Source organism: Pezoporus flaviventris, unplaced genomic scaffold (assembly GCF_033815535.1).
Source record: "Pezoporus flaviventris isolate CSIRO_AGI_PZ_B2104156 unplaced genomic scaffold, CSIRO_AGI_Pfla_v1 ptg000013l, whole genome shotgun sequence".
Classification (NCBI taxonomy): domain Eukaryota; kingdom Metazoa; phylum Chordata; class Aves; order Psittaciformes; family Psittacidae; genus Pezoporus; species Pezoporus flaviventris.
In genome coordinates this window covers 42343190-42363213 of record NW_026892561.1, presented here as the reverse complement: position 1 = coordinate 42363213, position 20024 = coordinate 42343190, and the positions used below count along the sequence as shown (strand labels likewise).

Genomic DNA, 20024 nt, shown 5'->3' with positions numbered 1-20024 from the left:
TGTGTAGAGACACAACCTGGTGGTGGTTACTTCAAGTGCAAATTTGGTGGTGATGGGGGCAGCATTTCTCTCTGCCCACTCACAGCCTTGTTTACCCCCAGATCTGCTCATGAGCTGCAATTGCTCAGCCACCTCCCATGTAGCTTGCAGCTAAGGTATCTCTCTGCAGGGTGACCCTGTGAGCATCCCGCTGTGGGGAAGCATGAGGTCAGGACCGTGTTGAAGAGGCCTGTGTTGACAGCAGTGCAGGGGATGCTGTTGCAGCAGCACCTGACAGTGGATTTCGGGGACTATCAGGGTAAATTTGCCTGCTATAATGAGGCAAATTTTAAATGAAATGGTTCAGTAACTGCAGTTTATTATTTTTCATCTCAGAACTAATTTCCAGTGAATGCAATGGTAGCTCCCTTTAACTGCAGTTGTAGAAAAATCAAAATTGGTGCATTGTTGCCCTTTAGTGAAATATACTTGATTTCCCTGGAGGAAAAACTGATCCAGTCTCTTGAAAAATCTTTGTCAGTGTGACTGCTCCCCTTATTAGTTTGAGTAAATTTCTGATCTGCAGCAAATGTAGTTGAGCTATCATTATAGCTTTCATCTTAGTAAAAAAGTTAAACTTCATTTCTTGATACTTGTTCCAACAAATTGTTTGGTTTAAGGGCTGGGTACTGTAACAGTTAAAAAGTCTGAAATATTTGCTATGATTTGCTAATTCACAAAGACTTTCTAAAATCTTCTCATTTCCAGGCTTGCAGACAGAAGTATGTTGTGAAGAACTACTTCTACTACTACCTGTTCAAGTTTTCAGCTGCTTTGGGTGAAGAGATTTTTTATATCACTTTCCTTCCATTTACTTACTGGAACATAGATCACTCTGTGTCTAGAAGGATGATAATTATTTGGTCGGTAAGTATTTATATGGCTTATTTAAATGTACAGTTGTTAGTTCTGTTAACAGTAGCCAGTGACTATGTAAGAATAACAGCTCTTTAAACAACAAAAAACACAGCCCAACACTATTTATACGTGTAACTTGCATGTCCAGGAAGTGGAGGCATTGCAACACAGAGAGGAGGTGAGAGGCATTAGCTAGTAGAGGGTGTCTGTTTATCTCTGTTACATCTCAAACTGACTTACTTTTTCAGCCCAGCAACCGATTGAGATGCTTTTGCTAGGGCTTGCACGGAACACTTGAGAAAACACCTCCTTCCCAATGTGTCATGGTGTTTTAAAAAACATGTTTCATCACTTCAGGGAATCTTTCTTTTACACCAGTTCCTTCTGCATAACCTTTTCATATAGTTCTGGCTTTATTGAAATTAGTATAAAACGAATAGGAAGGCTGCAGTGGAATAAGGGGATGCATAGGCTGCAGTCACTAGAGGGGAAGAAAAGTATCAGATTCTCTGTTGAAGGCTAAGACTTAAAAGCATTGATTTTAGTTACTGTGAAAACATTCTCAAATTAACTGGCTTCAGCAGTGCTTCAGCCTTCAGAGATGTGGTTTGGGGTATCAGGAATAATGTATTTCCATTCTGCCACTGAAAACCGGTAGATAATCAGGCATTTCAGCCTGGGAATGGGTGTTGTTTTGTCACTGCCATTGCTCATCTTGGTATTGATCAGATCTTTGCTGCCCAAGTAAGGCAGTTTTGGAACAAAGACGGATGTATGGAGCATTTCTGGCAGATGGCAGACCCTGGAGGTTTAGCTGTCAATCTGCATTGATTTAAGAAATTGAAGCTTGGTAAAAACTTGGATGTGATACATAGCTTTGTTTCTTTACAGTGAAGCTTCTCCTTGACTTAGTCAATTCTGGTTAATAATATACTGTCTTTTGTCCAAATAATATGATGAGAAATAATAAAAGCAACTTGGTTTGGGTCATACATTTCAAATGCACCGGGTCTTGGACAGGAGGCATCAGTTGTTCTGTGCCAGTAACCCTAGTCAATACATTTTATAAAGAGAACATGAAAAATAACTTGCAGTTGAAATTCTGAAGTGGGTGGACACTGTATAATTAGAGCTGGGTTTTGGCCAGGAATACACCTACTGCTTCTGGAAATGTGCCACAGAAGATGATAATTGGTAGTCACTGCCTTCTGGATTTGCATATTGCTCAGATCCTGACTCTTTAGAGCTCCTTGCCATGCCTTTCTTCAGACTTGTCTTGCCTTTGCCTTGCAAGGAGTCCATCCGAGTACTGGTTAGATCTAGTCTGATTTAATTAGAGTATTCAGCCATGTGATATGACGATTATTAATTTTCCAGTTACTGAGGGAGTTGTGGAGTTGCATTTTATATTGAAAAGGAGGGAAAGGAGACGCTGATTTGAATACACAGACTTGTCACAATCTGTAGTTTTAAAAATGTTTTAATCATACGTAATTGCAAAATGGCTAAAAATGTCTATGCAGGCTATGTGTTAATGTTATGGCAAGCTCAGCTGGGTGGCTTATTTGCTGGCAAGAAGGCTGTGAACAGGAATCAGCCTTCATGGTGCTGTGAGTGGTGTCGGTCTGTCTTAGACACCTTGGTCATGTATGCAACAGCAGAATCGGCTTAGCTGCATGGGAAATGCCAGCAATTCAATGTGCAAGGTTGTGCTTTTATCTAACTGGAAGGTATTTGGCAGTAGCACTGTAAGGATGCCTGTCTGGTGACATGGTGGTGAGCAGAGGTCTGCCATTCGGAGAAGAAATGCTGCTGCTTCTGAATAGAAGATGATGTGGGGCTGTGTTAGCTAAAAGTAAAAATCCAGGTAGCCTGATAGTCTCCAAGAAAAAGCTGCCAGTAGAAGGCTGGAAAGAGCATTAAGGAGCAAGTGCAGTACCTAGGACTGGTCTGCAGAAGGCCCTTACCCAACTGGGGAAAGGAGTTGGTATCAAGTGGAGGACCTTAAGGAGAAGGTAGTAGTACTTCCCTTTTAGCACTGTTTGGGCTGAGGAGAGGTTGTTAGTGAAGCTTTTCAGGGAGAGAGATGGTGGACCAGCCATGGCCTTTTTGTGAGCCTGGCGCAAAGCACATGGGTACATCAGGAACGTGTGCTGGTAAAACGCAGTTGGCAGGGATGGTTGTGACAAAGGGGGTTAGACCATGGGAGAACTGGGATTAGCCTTGAGCAGTGGAGAAACAGAAGCGGTACTGAGTGTGGTACTTTGTGCCACTGGGGATTTAAACCTGTGAGTTTCTGCTGCAAGTTGGGAATGAAAGAGTCAGTGTTCCAGGATGAATCAGGAGAGTTTCTTCCCTTAAAAATTAAAGCAGTATTAATGCTGTTTACATCCTGCCATCTTATCTGTAATAGTTTATGCAGAGCCAGTCACCCACATTTGAGAAAGATAAACTTGAACTGGAGCAGGGCCAGGAATGATTAGGGAACAGGTTATTTTCTGAGCAGAGACTGAAAGCTTAAGTAAGTCCCTGGCAAAATGAAGTTGGAGAGAGAATGGGGCTGGCTGTAAACACCACGAGAAGGAAGGAGCTTCTTAAAATAAAAACACAGTCACAAGAAGAAACATGCAAGGCAGTCATAAATAAGCTAAGTTAAACCCAAAGGTTGTGAAATAGCTCCAGCATGGTGAAAGGCAGCAAGAAAGATTATGAGGAGAGTTTATTTCAGTGGCAGCAACAGAAGGGTGGACTTGGTGTCCTGGGATGTCTTGTTCAGTCCCAGGTTTCCAAAATCAGCTGCTCATGCATTTCTGTTTAGCTGCCTGACTCTGGCAAATGCTGGCTGCGGTCACATCCAGGTGCTTCGGAAGTTTAAAGCACCATGCTGTGATTCCACAGCGCCTTTCCTCTGAGGGTTCACAGTTTATATGTAGGCTTTACTTTCCCTTTGTGGATAGATGAGGGAAATAACTGCCTGAAACCTCTGAGCAAGATGCTGGGTCAGTGCTGAAGGTACCCTGCTGTCTTTGCTTCCCTTCTCCAGCAATTTGAAGTAAACACTTGTGAATCTGTTCTGGCGAGGCTTTGATGCCTCTGACTCTTGTTGCTTCAACCAGGAAGTGCAGAGATGGAAATCATTTCACATGAACCAGCCCCCCGATATACTTTAAATGTGCTGCACATCTCTGCTTGAGAGGTGAAAGCTCAGTTTGTTTTTGATTCCTTAGGGTTGAAAGCTTTATTTTGGTGTGTAATTTCAGAGGTAATGCAGAGACCTGGAAAAAAACAGTTACAGTTTCTGCTTGCTTTTCAGCACGCTTGGAAATGTTTTTTCTGGTTGTATTTTTCAGGGTATGTGGATGTAAAATGTATCCACGCCTCTTTTGACTATAAAACTTTAATTTACACAACATAAGTAAGAGCTGGCCAGCACGGACTTTGTCAAGGCAGGTGTGGAAGCTGTCAGTGTTTGACTACTAAGTAAGCTGCTGACTGGGTTGAAGGAGGCGTCTCTGAAGGGAAACAGAGATTTGGTTGCTGGTGGTGCCAGGCAGGTACCCACTGGGCTGCGTGTGCCCCTGTGGGCACCTCAAGTGGCTCTGGATGCAGACATCTTCAAGTCCTGGGTCTAAATCCATGGTTATGATTCCCCTTCCTGCCTTTTAGAGGAATGGTTTTCCAAATGCTGTTGGCATTTAATTACTTGGGAATGTTGAGCTCTGAGCTCTTGCTTTCAGAATAACTGGGAGTTTACCAGCATGAATATATCTGTAATCATGATGCCACTGACAGTAGTGTGTGGTGATTGGATCCCTGGGTGCTGCTTTGGAAAGCACAAATCTACAGCAAACTTTCGGTTTAGTGATTCTTCAGAGTTTGTTAATTCTCATCTTTGTGTTAGTTTTTTGTGCTTTTGCAGCGTTTTACCAATGTGTTTTTGTGCTTTTCTTGGCAACATTTCACCAAAACAGGCTTGGAACAGCTGATAAACACAGTCACTCAAAAGCCCAGCTCTTTAAAGTGCCATATATCGCACTGTGTAAGAACAGGTAAGACTATATTCAGGCATGTAAGTAAGTATAAAATTGTCAGAATAGAAGAATAATTGGTCCATAAGAGAAAATGCTGATAAAGTGTTGATTGAAAGAGGATCTTGTATGTGCTGGTGGCTGTATTCTGCCCTTGAAGAAAAAGTGCCAGTGGGGCTTTCATAACTGAGTGGGGTGGGTTTTTATTTGTAAACCTTCGTGTTTCACTAGAACCACCAGGTGCAACAGTTTCCCGTTTTTAGGTGTTAAATGTGTAGTCTGGATGTGGGTCTGAGCAACCTGATCCAGCTGAAGATGTCCCTGCTCATTGCAGAGGGCTTGGACTCGATGAGCTTTGAAGGTCTCTTCCAACCCAAACTATTCTATGATAAATGAGACCAATGTGATGCTAGTTTTTCCTGCTACCAGGAGACTGGGCCCAACTTTCTCTTATTTAAAGACACATTTAAATACAGTTTTTGTTTGAAGTCTTCCTTTAAAGACAGAGTGAATATCCTAGGACATTGGTTGGCTGTATTTCTAGATGTTCTTTTGATCTTGTTATAGTTTTGTGTTTCTGAAGTCTGACTTGAGAGAACCGAAGTCCTCTGTGCTGGTTTTGGTTGAGGTAGACTTTACTTTCTCCATAGTAGTTAGTATAGGAGTATGGTCTGGATCTGTACTGGAAACTGTGTTGATAATACAGGGATGTTTTAGTTATTGCTGAGCAGCACTTACACGAAGCAAAGGCCTTTTCTGCTGCTCAAACCACCCCTCCAGTAAGAAGGCTGGGGGTGCACAAGGAGTTGGGAGGGGACACAACCAGGACAGCTGACCCCAGCTGACCAAAGGGGTATTCCATACCATATGATGTCTTAGTGTATAAAGCTGGAGGAAGAAGAAGGAAGGGGGATGCTGGAGTGATGGTGTTTGTCCTCCCAGGTCACTATTATGTGTGATGGAGCCCTGTTTTCCTGGAGATGGCTGAACAGCATGCACAAGATTGATGTATTTTCTGGAAAACAACAACTGCACTGCAGATGGCAGATCCCTGAGCCCTCCTAGCCAGCCACCCTCTCCCGTAAGGCCTGTGCGCCTCAAGGAGGTGCCCAGCCTCATGGCTGCCATTGGCATCCCTCCATGCAGGAAGGCAATGGGGAGCAGCTGGGGCTCTGCTGCTCTGCAGGGCTTGACTCTACTGCTGCTGGTGTGAAAGGCCTGCAGTGCTGCTCAGTGGCTTTCATGGTGTTTTTTCCTGAGACCAAACCTTAGTTCTTGGCATTGACTTGGAAGTGAGGCGTATCTCCATGAGAACATTCTCTTCCTTGTCCTGGTACTCTTTGTGAACCAGCTGATGCTCGAGGGACACAGTCACAGCTACTATCTGTTGCAGTGTGTATCTACTCATTTAAGACTTAGCTGGGGAATGCTGAGAATAGAAACTCTGAACAGTGCTGACTGGATGCTTGGCTTAATTTCTATATGGTGAATTAGTCACACCTGCCTTGGTAACCACGAATAGTCTTTGCTTCTTCTGGCCTAATTTCCTGCAAATGCCAGTTTATTAATAGTGTGTCTTTACTTTTTTCCCCTCTTGCCAGTGTTCCTGATATTCTCTGTCACTCCTATCAGCACACAGTGGTTATGATAAAAACAAAAGCGGCATCATTTTCAAACTGTAAATTTCCTCTCTGGGAAGATGACAAATGCAATTGCAGGTCAGGATTTCTAGAGCCAGGTTATAGAATTTCTATTTGAGAGCCAAACCAACAGAGTCAAAGTCAGGCTGCCACACCGTGTCTCAGGGAAGATGTCACCAATGCTGTTTGACCCTGTGTCTTCTCTAGAATTTCATCTTGTCCTTTTAATGGATCAATAGCACAAACGGGAGAGCTGTGAAATCAGAAGTTGAAAATAAATACGTTCTGGTTCACCTTTGTTAACCAAAATATTACAAAGTACAAAAAGAATTGCTTCTCCTGACCTTCGCATGCCTGTGGGATGGTCCAGTGTGTCCCTCCCTGTGTGGAGATTGTAGCAGAGAAGGACTTATGTGCGATGTGCCACACAGCAGATTTGCAGCACTGGTCCTGTTTCCTAAATCCTGCCAGATGTGGGGTCCAGGCAGCTGTCATGGAAATGTTCCATGGGGAAAATTGTGCTTTGATGCACGGGTCCTGTGCCTCTGCATATGAAACTGGCTTGGCTGTGTTTATCTGTCCGCCTTCGTACATGCCCACACCATGGTGGCGCATCTGCATGCAGTGCTCTCGCTTCCTGCTGCAGAAGTGCTGCCCACAGTGACTGCAAGAGTGGTGAGGGGAAGCCACTGAAAAATGCTAGGCAACACCTGCAGGTGAGCAAACCCAGTTCTTAGGTCGTTGAAGCAATACCAGAGTTATACAAGTGTCAAGGAGCCAGGTCACTTGATGGGACTCTGATGCTCACAGGGAGGGGAAGAGCCGCTCACCCCACAACACTTTCATGGATGGGGCAGCCACACCTTGTCCAGGCAACCTGTTGGATGGGGCTTGGAGAAGCCTGGTCTAGTGGAAGGTGTCCCTGCCCATGGCAGGGGGTTTGGAACTGGATGAGCTTTAAGGTCCCTTCCAACCCAAACCATCCTATGAGTATATGATTTCCACATCTCCAGCTGGTGCTGCCATGTCACTGTCAAGTGACACTACAAATACTACGGAGCTGACATAACTTCCTGAGGGTACCCCTCGGGCAGCAGTATGTGAGCAACTTTTCCCTGTGTGTACATGCACACATGTCAGTACAGAAGGGAAAGCAGTATTTCCCTGCGTTATGCATGTGCATGGTTGTTGCCAGTGACTCCTACACCACACTCTGCTCCAATACCGTGGTCCACCTTACCTTTGCTATCATTTATTTAGTAAGGGCTCACACTGTGGCATTTATCCCAACTGTAGCTTGTAGGACTTGCTAATACAGAGGTAGAGCAGAGCCCTTTAACCTCCCCTAAGAGGAGAAAGAGTGGTGGGGGTCTTGGGACAGAGGCTCCCTGTATGGTCCTCTGTGATGCCAAAGAGCATCGCTTTGCTTCTACTCAGGTTTGGACCCCACTTGTGGGCGCCCAGTCATCTGAGATGGCTGCAGTGCTGGGCTGTGGCACTTTTCCCTTTCCCATCCTTGAACCCCAGCTCCCCTCCCTCCCTGCCAGCCCAAGCAACACCCCTTGTTCCCTAGCACATCTTCGTAATTCAGGTGTGAAATGGTAAAGTTTCATTTTGGAAAGTTTGAACAGTCTGAGCTACAGGGTAGTTAGAGCTGCTGCTGTCAGCTTCCAGGGGAAAGGGACATGCCCGTCCCATCCCATCCACTTTTGTGGAATCTGAACTAAATTCCCATGCATTTCTGTGTAGTTATCTTCTCCAGCTAATTGTGTTCTGCGCAGTCCATCACAGCTTCAACTTTGTTGCTTCAGTAATGGAAACAGGTTCAGAGAAATTTCCCCATGCAGAGACAGGTACTTATTAATGTGCAAATTGAAATGACTTACGCTGAAGATGCTTGCAAACAGTTTCCTATCAAACTGCAGAAAAGTTGGTTGATCTGCAGAGAGGAAGAATTTCATTTGGAGTGGAGCACAGCCTTTGCTAGAAATAAATACAGGAGAAAACACTGAAAGCTGTAATACAGCACTCTAGGTAGGCAAAAGAAGTTTGCAACGTAGGGAAGAAACAATGAATTGATTTGCTCAAAGTTTCTCTTCTTTGCCGTGCCTTCCAGACAGCAAGTATTGTCTGCTCACTCAGTGTTCGAGGGCCTCTTCCTTCTTCTCTCCAATGTTCAACTTTGGGCTTGGAAGACCCCTTGGGAGGAAATGTACATGGGCTTCTAAAGACTTTTGAAATGGGTTTAATTCAGCTCTTAAGTAAGCCTGGTTTGAACCTAGCTCCTCTTTCCATAAATCCTCTAGTCCTAGTGAAGAAAGGGGAGCTGGGTGAAGCCTTGTACTGCAAGCTTGAAGGATCACCCTGCTTTAGACTTCAAAGCACATAAAACTTGCTGCCAATCAGCTGCTACAAGGTGACATGATCCTGGGTCAGGCCTTAACCTCCCACCCCTGATTGTCCAAATCCATTGGGAATGCACTGTTTGGCTCATCTAGGGGGTAGGCTGGAAATAGCAGCAAAACTACCCAGTCCTCTGGACCTAAGCAGTGCCAAGTTACCTGCTGGTCTGGACTTGGGGTAATTTCTGCCTGTGCTAAATTAAATCCATGGCCATCAAGGATTTTTGGCAGTGCACAAACAGATAATTCAAGTCAAGCATCTGTGTTGATCTTTAGTCTGTCATCCATTCTCAACTCTCCATCACCTTTCTCCCCTTCCAGTGCTTCAATGGTTACAGTTCACAATGTTTATTACAGTGTTTTTCTCATCTACTTGGTTGAAAAAAGCTGGTAACAGGCTAAAACTTTGAGGCAGCTTGCTTTCTTTCCCGGGCTGGTTAGAGGGTAAATCCAAAATGACAGAGAAATAAGGTCAGGAAATAATGAAATGTGGCTTAAGAGAGAATATGCCACTTAACCAAGGCAGTTACTTACCATCTTCATAAGATGAAAAGATGAAAGCCACAGTAGAGTGCAATTCAGATCTATCCTACAATGAAATATAATGGTATAAGTGTGTTTCTGCAGAACACTTGTCATGTAATGAGTGTATCATTGGTGGCCTCCTGCTTCTTTTATTTTTGTTGTTGTTGTTTCCACTGTTTGTGGCTGAGCTCTGGATGTTTGGGCGTGGTACACTCACAGGGTTATTGCCTTCAGTTGCCAGCTGTTTGATGGTACCCAGCAGGACTGGCTGATGCTGTGGGCTGGGCACAGGTGTGTAGATTACAGCTGGTGCTCTGCCTGGCCTGCTCCATGCCATGGGGCCATCCCTCTGGCCACCACTGGCAGATGTGTCATGGGCTTTGCACTGTTTGCTTTGTTGTCCTGTGAGCCACAGGACATGGGCAGCCCTGTGCTCCTCCAGCCACCTGTGAGCAGCACCTTTGCTGGGTGGCTTTTAGCAGTGGTGCACTTGCCATCCTTTGCCTTCTGGGGCAGCCTGCCAGTTCAGCTGATGGGGGATGTTCTACCACACCCACAACCGCTGCTCCTGCCAAATAACCCAGGACGTTGTGTGTAAAAACATGTGCACAGCACCCAGAGGAGCTAAAGACAAAGGTCTGGTGCTTCAGAGATCAGTGCTTAGTCTGAACGTGTTCTGGACTCCTCTTCATATTTTACGGAGCTTATCTCGCCTCCCATAACACTATGTGTCTATACAATATGTGGTTTGTGTGTTTGTTTTTTAATAGAAGGGTCAGAATTTAATCTGGAATGCCATAAGAAAGGTGTTGTGGGGATACCTGGTACTCTTGCTTATCCATACCTCCTCCAACATCCAGCCTGTTTTTCAGCATTAGAGAAGTCCCAGCATAGCCTTCATTTCAAAGATGACTCATTTCCTTTTCTGTAACACTCTTACGTATTAGTGCTAATAATACTTCTACAGGTGGAAGTAATTGTTACAAAGGACTGCTGATAAACTTGCTCATCCTACTTTGCCTCTCAGATGGAATCACAAATGGTAGCCTCCATGTTTTATGTTCTGTTGGAGAGAGTAATTTTGTTTTCAACCCTGGAATTTACGTAACTTCCAGAGGTGTGCTTGCATCCATTTGGAAACCAGTGGCATTAACCACATAAGCCCCCAAAGGTGTTTCTTTTAAGATGCTTGTGCTTGAGCCCTTGTTGACTGTGAGCAGTCTGGGGCAGGGTATTTGCTGACTGCCCTGTGCCCCATGTATCAGGGTGAGGTAGGACCTGCTAGGTGTGTCACTGGTGCTGCTGATAATAAGGTGGTAATGTGATTCACGTGATGAGGGATAAAGGATGCAAAGGCACCAGCAGTCGCTTCTCAGGCTCTGCTGCTGGCTGTAAGCCTAGCACTTCCTGTGGCATGTGCTTTGCTGCAGAGAGGGGGGTGGAGGAACGTGATGTTTTGGCTTTTTCCTGATCCTGATTTGTGAATCCTGACGTCTTCATTTTAATTTGAAGCCATTTTTTTTAAATGGCTGGTGGGAGAGCCAGGGATGCCATGTGGCTGGTGACAAATGTGGCAACGGATGATCATGTTGCTGTTTTGGCATATGGCTAACACCAGCATAGGAAGGATGTTATTTTAAGACCCCCTCCTTTGCTAGCAGAAGCGTGAGAAGCAGAACAGCGAGCCGTCTCACACAGCAGCAGCTGAGCTCTCATGGCAGACATTATGGCAGACATCTAACCTGATTTTTGTATTAAAAAAAAGAAAGTTTACTTTGTTTTGTGGAGCCTGTTTTGCATATGTCTGGCTGCACCATCCAAAGGGAGGGAGGGACAAATACATCCTCCGGAAACAGCCTGGGTGACTTTTGTTCACGTCTTTCTCACTGAGAAATGCTGAGACTCCATTGCCTTTGGGAAGAAGGTGCTGAGGAGCAGAGGATTTCAACCCGGGCACTTCTGAATAGGCTGCATCTCTCGGGCATGCTGCCCAGTTTTGCATCTTGCCTCTGCTTCCCATTGTTACTGCTTGCAGTGACCTGAAAATGCAGCATTTCCCCCCAAAATCACTACGTTGCAGTGCTTGTTGAGTTATTAATTAGTTAGCTATTAATTGGTAGCTAATTAAGTCCTTGCTTAAACCTCTGGTGTCCCAAGCAGTGCACAAAAGCTCTTTGTTGTTGGAGAGTTAGGCAGGAGAACTGGTACTTTCATGTTGCCCGTCCAGTTGTCTCTCTGCTGCCTCCCCGAGGACGCGAAGGCTGTTATTTAATACCCACGGTGGTGGCGCATCCCGGCTGGATTCCCGCAGCATCTGGTGCGGTGGGTGGAGTGGGAGCTGCCGGGACCAGGAGAGCTGGTGCTGCCCTCGAAGACCTGCTGCGTGGAGCTGGGCAAGGCAGTGATTTGAACGTGGTGGCGGAAAAACTTCTCTTATTTGCAAGAGAGGGGTTGTAAGGGAGGGGGTGTTGTGACCCAGCTGTCCATCTCATGCCCGTACTGCTGCATCTGGTCAGTGAACCCTCCTTTGGTCCCACTTCTGATCAGGCTACAACGTGGTGCAGTTGTACTGCTTCCTTCACTGACTGGGATAATGGAAACCCCTTTAATAATTCAGAGGATGAATTCTGCACTTGGGGTGGTGGATTTTGCAGGAAAAAGCGCATAAATAGAGGTGGGCTGAGTGGGCATTGCCCATGCTGACTGACAGCCATGTGGCCTTTCCTCTCCTCAGATTGTGATGTACATAGGCCAAGTCTCCAAGGACATCCTGAAGTGGCCTCGGCCCCTCTCGCCCCCTGTTGTCAAGCTGGAAATGAGGACGGACGCGGAGTATGGGATGCCTTCCACCCATGCCATGGCAGCTACCGCCATCTCCTTCTCCTTTCTTATTGCAACCATGAACCAGTACAAGGTAAGGGGTACAAAAGAAAAAAAAAGAGAAAAAAAATTTAGAAAAGCATGTGTCTGCTTCCAGCAAGCTACAGAAAGCCAGCCAAACCAAAGCTGTTGCTGCTTCCAGAGGAGCTATGTATTTATTCTCACAGACGTGTTTTTTGCTGTGGTTATCCATAGCTGGCTGATAATAGACACAAGAAGAGATTCAGCAGAAATCTCCTTTCTTTAGCATGAATCCCGTCACCGCTGTGGGTGGGCTGCACTGCACTGCCCTGCCCTGCCGAGGTTTGGGAGTTCACTGCATTTTGTACACAAGATGACCATGAAGGGAGCCATGGTTCTGCTGTGGAAGATGCCCAGTGTCAACATTTTGTGCTCACCGTGTGCCCATCAAGCCAATGCTGTACATTGGGAAATGCTGGCTCCTAGGGAAATCAAAGTAGCTTTAGGTAGCCTGGATCTTATATGGTGCAGAAAAAGTATCCTTGAAAATTCTCTGGCTCTAACTTGTTTTAGACTAATAGCATATGACATGATTGAAAGCTTGTTTGTCAAAGAATTAACAGCAGTTTCACTGTGCTGGCAGTACACTGCTTGAGGAGAGATCTCAATTATTTTCCCCAGACCTTCAGCCTTTAATCCTTCTAAAAGGTTTATTTCTCTTTTCTCCCCAGTGATTATTTTTGTTTTATTTTGTGAATCCAAACATGTATTTCCTGTACTCTAGCAATAATAACTTCCAGGCTGCATCATATTCAAGCATGTTTCTCAGTCCTCTGAGGGGTATTTCAAAGATAGACCAGTGTAACTAAGAGGGCTCACAATATGGCCAGGGGTCTTGCTGTCACAGTGTCTCTGGGTGTCATTCCTTCAGTGCCAGCGTGTACACAGGGACAAAAGTTGGCCACCATTTTAGTGCAAGGTGCTGTGTCCTGGGGCTGTAGCTCGTAGGAATCGAGATTTCTGAATTGCACCAATATCTCTGAATTAATTTAACTTGGAGACTCCTCTGGTCCCAGCCATGAAGCAGTGGGCTTTGCTTCTGCCCACAGTGCAAGCGTGAGTGAGCAGGTCAGTGGTGCCTAAAGCTGCACTTCCAGCCCTCTGTTCCCTGGTAATTGTATGGTAACTGGTCAGAGTAGCTTGACAGTGGGATGAGGATAGGCAGGAGGAGCCATAAGATGGGATATTTGTCAGCCCTGGAAAGCCAGATGCATCCCATGTGTAGAGCTGCCTGAAAGACTTGGTCAGCAGCCCTTCCTCCTCCTCCTCTATTGATAAGTTCTAGTGGGACACGCAGCTCTTCACAGGCTGTCTTGTACTTCTTGGAACCTGCCGTGAAACAACAAAGCTGCTGTAAAATAATTAAATGATTTGATTGCCTCTGTTAAGAAAGAAAAATCTAGGAGTCCATTATGCGGCAAGCCTCTGAAGCTGCCCAGGTCATCAATTGCCATGTGGAGCAGCTCCCATGTGGCCTGCTGAGGGGGAAATAAAGTGGGTGTAAACCCTCCAAAGGCTTAGAGAATTGAGCAAAAAATAGTGTTTTATGAACCAGGAGTGACATCTTCAGCCAGGTCTGAGCTCTCTGTCCCAAAGGCTGGAGTACCCCAGGGAGGAAAGGGTCAGAAGTGAGTTGTTATGCTTAGAATTTCCACAGACACATTTTTTCACTGACCTGTGGCCACCCGTGTCAGTCATCAGCCTCTCGGCTGGCTGTACAGGCCCGATGTCAAATCGGGTGAATTGATTTCATTTATTTGTATTTTGGGTTGGTTTATTTTTATTTTTTTTTCATAAAACTCTCCTTTATAGACTGAAAGGAGCCCACCAGGATACTCAGTTGCAGAATTTGAATGAGTGGATTAAGGGCTCATATGTTAAGCTTATTCTTTACCAAATGTGTTTTGGTTTGAGGTTTTTTTTTCCTTTTTTTTTTTTTTCCCATTTGAATGTTGATTTATTTCAACACTTCTTCCCATGGTCATAGGTAATTCAGAGAGGGAGTTAAGCAAAGCTAGCTGTATAAGATGAATAAACCTTAAGTATCACAAGGAAGAGCAGTTCTGACTGCACTAATAGCTGAATTAGTTTCAGCCCAGTCATTGATTTTTTCCCCTCCAAGCCCGCTGCTTGAGGGCTATTGATCACACACCTTCTTGTCAGTCCCTGAAGCTATAATGTTCCCTTTGGGTGATTCAAGGCTGCAGTTCAACCTCAGGCATTGCTTGTACAACATGCTGTGCCTTTTTTGCTTAAGGCTTTTAGCACTAACATGGATTTTGCAGGTAGCTATTGTGGGGAAAAAACCTCTGCAAATTTCCCAGGCTTTCCCACAGTAGCACCTTCACAAAAGCAGGTACCACAGAAAGTGAAATGGCCTTCCAGCAGGATTGCATGTTGGCCAATATGAGGTCTCCTCTAGGGTCATGTTAATCTCATTGGGGAAGTAGATCCCAGGAGATGCTTCCCAATTGAAATCCTTATGTTAGTCTGGCTGTTTGGATGTTTTATTTCAGGTATGTACTGATGTTAAAGTGAATAACGGTGTAATCGGGTGTATTTATTTTTCCTTTTTTACAGTATCCATTCGAACTAGGTCTGGTAGCAGCGTTTGTGTTCTCGACGCTGGTGTGTCTCAGCAGGCTCTACACAGGGATGCACACAGTCCTGGTAAGGATGCCCTGCACTGCCCTGTGCCGGTCGTGCCTCCAGCTCTGCTTACCTTTAGTGATTCCCATCTCCCACTCTTCAAGCGATGTTCATCCTGCCTAGTCCATGTCACTGACGAATACAGGAGTCATGCCACTAAAGTTCAGGCTGCCTGTTCAAAAGCAGCTGTGAGGAAACCCTCAGGCTATTGCTATTTGTGTCTCCAGGGGTACTGTTTATCCCATGAGGGAAGCAGCGGTGTGTGTGGGTTGAGGAGCCGGGTGAGTTTGATGTGGCATCTGAATTGTACTTTTCTATTTTGAAATTGTAATTGTTTGGAATGCACTTGGGCAACTGGTGCTGCTCTTGAGCTAAGCCTTTTGTGCAATAGTATCACTTCTTGTCAGCAAGAAGTATTCCAGGATGGTTTAGCCTGGGAGTGTCAGGGAAGGAATAGCATGTTGGTGAGTCACGCTGGTGACCAGTGGGGAGCAGAGGAGAGGCTAACACATGACAAGTGAGTTGCCCTCAGGGGACGGCGGGACAGCATGTCTCCTGTTAACATATAAGGCTATGGCACATAATATTATGTCAAGCTTCTCATTTCTAGTGGGAAGGAAATTCATTCTTAAAGGACTGAGATGCACAAATACTTCATCCAAAGAAAAAAAATCATAAAATATCCATGATTTTATATGACAGCCTTGATGGGCACAGTTGTTTAGAGACGTCAGTCCTACTTTAAGAACAGATTTCAGTGCAATTTTGATTATGCAGTAGCTGCTTTGTTCCTCATAAGGGGAAACATTATTGATCTGTTATATGCAGTGGTCAGAGGGGTTGTCCAGTTTTCTAAGTATAGATAAAAAATCCCAGCTACTTCCCTGCAGGAGTTTGATACGCATTGTTGGTTGTTTGCATATGCATAAATAATTGCATTTCTTTACCAAGTATGTTTGTAATAAGGAGACTCAATGACTGTAAGAATGGGAGCCCTTGTGAGATTAAGGTTATCTATAAAATAGAGCTTGACCTTCCCTTCCAGGCCCAGTGGATCAAAACTATATATAAAATCAAAGCTGGAGACACCCTTTCTTAGCTAGTGACCTTAAGTCAATCAGTTAAAAATTCTTGGCATACTTCCCTTGCTGGTCCATCATAATGAGGCTTCTCTAAATTTAGATGGATTTTAGGGTAAAGAAGAAAAAGTTCTTTGTGCCTTTGACATGATAAAAAAGGGCTTTAAAAGAAAAAGCAGCTCCTTACTTGAAGTGTGAGCGCTGCTGCCTTTCAAAAGGGTGAATGTACTTTGCTTTGCATGCCATGGTGGGGACAGAGCTGGGGAAATGCCTGGTGATGACAGCTGCCCAAATACAATCCCTCTCTCTGTGGCCACATTCCACCTGCAATGACAGGTTCCTTTGGGAAAGAAGTGCAGTTCAGAGATGTTTTCCACACTTGGAGGGATGGCTCCCACCCTGTGCTGCCCAACATGCAATGGGGCCAATGCGCAGGAGCTGCTCAGCCAAGCCAGCAGCTGAAATAACCTCTGTCTAATGGACTCTTAACTGAGTTAATAATAGAAAATGAATGCTGACAGGATATAATTATGTATTAAGTGATCATAATATTTTAGGAGAACAAATGAACGGGTAACATATTCACTGACTTAGTGTAACTGAATTTTTCTTGTTTGAGGAACCAGAGGAGTGGCAAGGAGGTTGCATCATGCTTTGCTGTAGCTGAAGGTCCACTGTGCAGGCTCATCTTCTGTAGTCTTGGCTCTACAAATCTGTCTGTGTTTCAGCATTGCAGGTGTTGTTTCTGGATCAAGAGCAGCCTCAAAAGAACCAGTCATGTCAGTAAAAGAGATGTTACCACTAAAGACCTTCTGGAGAGGCATTAAGCTGGTATGCAGGCTATCTGCACCATTATAACCATATTGAAAGGAATACTATGTGTAGGGAAAAGGGAATAAACACCCGTTTTGTGGGCTGTTACCAGGAGAGCATCACCCAGCTAGAGGGTGGGGTAGAAGCGATGCAGTTGCACTGCTAAGAGATAATTACAACAACCCACCTGCACCATCTCAACGTGGGAATATCTCACGTGCATGGAGAAGCAGAGGAAAGGCAGGGTCCTTCTTTTTAGGTCTTAAATGAGGGAGTTGGAGAAGCTGACAGAAGAGGAATCTGGAATTACCTGGGAAGGGAAAAGTAAGAATTTGGATGCATTTTGAAACAACAAATCTGTAACTTTTTAGAGGTTATTTTTAAGGAGCAAAAAGCAATTTGAGACAATTGGACCGTTTTGATGGTGGTTTTTTTTTCTCCCAGAGAATCATATTTTAGAAAATACCCATTTATTGTCCATCTTAAAACTTTGGCCCAGTTTCTGGTTTGTGCCTCAGGGAGGTGAACAAGTTTTTCTGTCTCGCCACTGCTGGAGCATGTTTGAGTCATCTTGTATTTGAAATGATGGGTGATGATGCTCATGTTAGTGCACAGTGTTTCAAGCTCATAGATTAGTTTAGGTTGGAAAGGACCTTTAAAGATCATCTAGTTCCAACCCCCCTGCCAGGGTTGATTTGAGCAAGATCATTGCAAATCCTATCAGGCAGAACTTTGAGGGCAGCCCCTAAAGGAGGGGGAGGAAGGGAGGCTTTTAGCCACCATTTAACCCTTCAGGGTCAGAAGTAGATGTTTCTTAATGCACCAAGGATTTGGGTTTAGTGTTTGCTGTAGCGGCAGAGCTAGGTCTCCTCCTGGCTGCCATGCATGCTGCCCTGTCTCCAGCCAGCAGCAGGGGCTTTGGGAGGCAGCGGCTCACTCCAGAGCCACAGCTGATGTTGTGACAACCTGAGTGGTACTGCAGCTTCCCCTCTCGCAGCCCTGAGTTAAAAGCAATAATGTCCTGTACTGGCCAGTGTGGGCAGGTTATGGGGAGAAGTGAAAAGGTCACTTTTTATGACCAAAAAGAAACCTGGAAGTTGTTTCTCTAAACAAAGTAAATTGTTTCTTTTTCCCCTGAGGTGCACTGACTCAGTGTTGGTGCACGTATTGGTGATCACACCTCTAGGAGAGGGTTCGCTGCAGCCCCCACGCTTAGCTCCTGTGTTGTATCTGTTTTATTCTTTTTTTTTAACACTACCATTAATCCTGAAATTAATTTAAATATTTTAAAGCTGATAAACAAGCAATGAACTGGCATCACTTTACACTCTGTGACAGTACAGTCCTTGTGAGATGAAACAGTAACCTCTAGGAGCGGAAAACATGAGATTTTTGTTTGGGAGAGTGAGTAGCATCTCGCACTAAATGAAAGCATGAAGAGGGTTCAGGCAATGAGTGACCATATACATGACCATATACATGACAATAGAAAAAGTGTTACTTTGACTGGCAATATCGTGGAAGATGCTTGAGTACCACCATGTTCGGTGTGGTGATTGGATATTTTGGGAGCATTTTGCAAGTGTTTGCAATTCCAACCTTAGTTGCAATGGGAAGAGCATAGAAGGGTCTTGCCTTCAGAAAGCTTTTGCAGTCCTAAACCAAACTGTGCTGGGGCCTTGTGAAACAAAAACCCCGCCCAGTACAGGAAGGGCAGCAGTGGTGCTGGTCCCCATGGACCACGCTGCTACCATGCTCCCTCAGTGACAGGCAGTTTTGCTTCCCAGGCATCACATGCAACTGGATTACCTCATTTTTATTATTTATATATTTTTTAATGTACCTGTAGCACAGGAAAATATCTTGAATGACTTGCAGTGTGAGAAACCCAATAGTGGCCTGTTCTTTAGGCAGCAGACCAAAATGACAGGTCTAGTTAAAATCGATAGGAGTGAGGGCTGCCCTTATGTCAAACCCAGGCAGATGCTTGTCACTGCAGAGGAGGCAGGAGGTGCTGTATGGGAGCAGGGCAGAGATGCGTGGCAGAGGGGGAGCTTTCTGGGAGGGATGGAGCCTGTGGACGACTTGTCTGTGCTTTTGAAGCTGGACCATCCCAGCAGGGAAACTGGAGGGTTTAAGCTTTGCTGGTAGTGCAGCACCTTGAGCAAAATTCGTGCCTGCCCTCATTTAAAAATGCCTTTATAATTGTGGGTTTGGAAAGAGGCTAATGTATTTACACAGGCAGACAGGCAAGAATGGGCTTCCTGGGAGTGCTGACAGCAGCTGGGAAAAGCTAAGGTCCTGCTCCTGGGTGCACAGTAGGGAGAGTCCAGAAAAGCATTTTTTCTCACAGAAATCGGATCCATCCCTCCTCTTCCCACCTTCTCCATAGTTTAACGAGTAAGGGGGGGTTAATCATTAATTCTGCACTGCTAAATGTCTTTGTCCAGTGTTGAACTCGCATGCTTCTTCTGGGTGTTCAGAAAATCAAACATCTGCCCATGCGTATCAGAACTAAAGAGAGTCACTACTGGTGTCTCTGTCTGGGTATATCTCGCACTCTCCAGAAGCTTCTAGTAAGGACTCTCCAAAATGAGAACCCCGTATATTAGTGGATGAGAGAGCAGGGAACAGAATAAACCACCAGTCTCGCAACGTTTTTGATCGGTAAAAAATTTTGAGCATGCACCCTTAATATATGTCTATTTATTTATGAATTACATACCTGTACTGATACATACAAAATATAAATTAAAAAGGATGAAATAAGCACTACTTTTAAAATATTTTTCATTTTTTGTTACTCAGTAGTGGTGCAAAAGGTATTTTCTTCCCACAGCATGACGAGTTTCCTTATGCATGCAGTCTCGAGACTGCTGGTTAGGAGCAGAACTGGTTATCTGAGTCCTTCTTGAAAACTAGAGGAGCTGCGTTACCGTATGGTGACACACTGTATGGACTGGGCTGACCAGGAGGGTAATGAAATCAGGCAACTTTAATCAGGTCTGTAAATAGAAGCTGTCTGTGTCCTGGCTGGGAACCGCTGGAGTCTGCTGCATAAATCTCAGCAAAGCCTTTGTTAGGGGAATA

The 20024-nt window shown here is 44.9% G+C and overlaps 1 protein-coding gene across 4 annotated transcripts in view; it reads left to right on the top strand.

Moving 5' to 3' along the window:
- The window catches only part of SGPP2 (sphingosine-1-phosphate phosphatase 2), a 36937-nt gene that overhangs the window by 14479 nt on the left and 2434 nt on the right, over positions 1-20024 (top strand). For 2 of the 4 annotated variants that reach the window (XM_061453039.1, XM_061453038.1), the window contains 3 exons: positions 748-906; positions 12227-12406; positions 14974-15063. In XM_061453039.1, coding sequence (XP_061309023.1) covers positions 748-906; positions 12227-12406; positions 14974-15063 — 429 coding nt within the window. The remainder of the gene's footprint in view (positions 1-747; positions 907-12226; positions 12407-14973; positions 15064-20024) is intronic. The other 2 variants (XM_061453041.1, XM_061453040.1) reach the window with 2 other exon arrangements.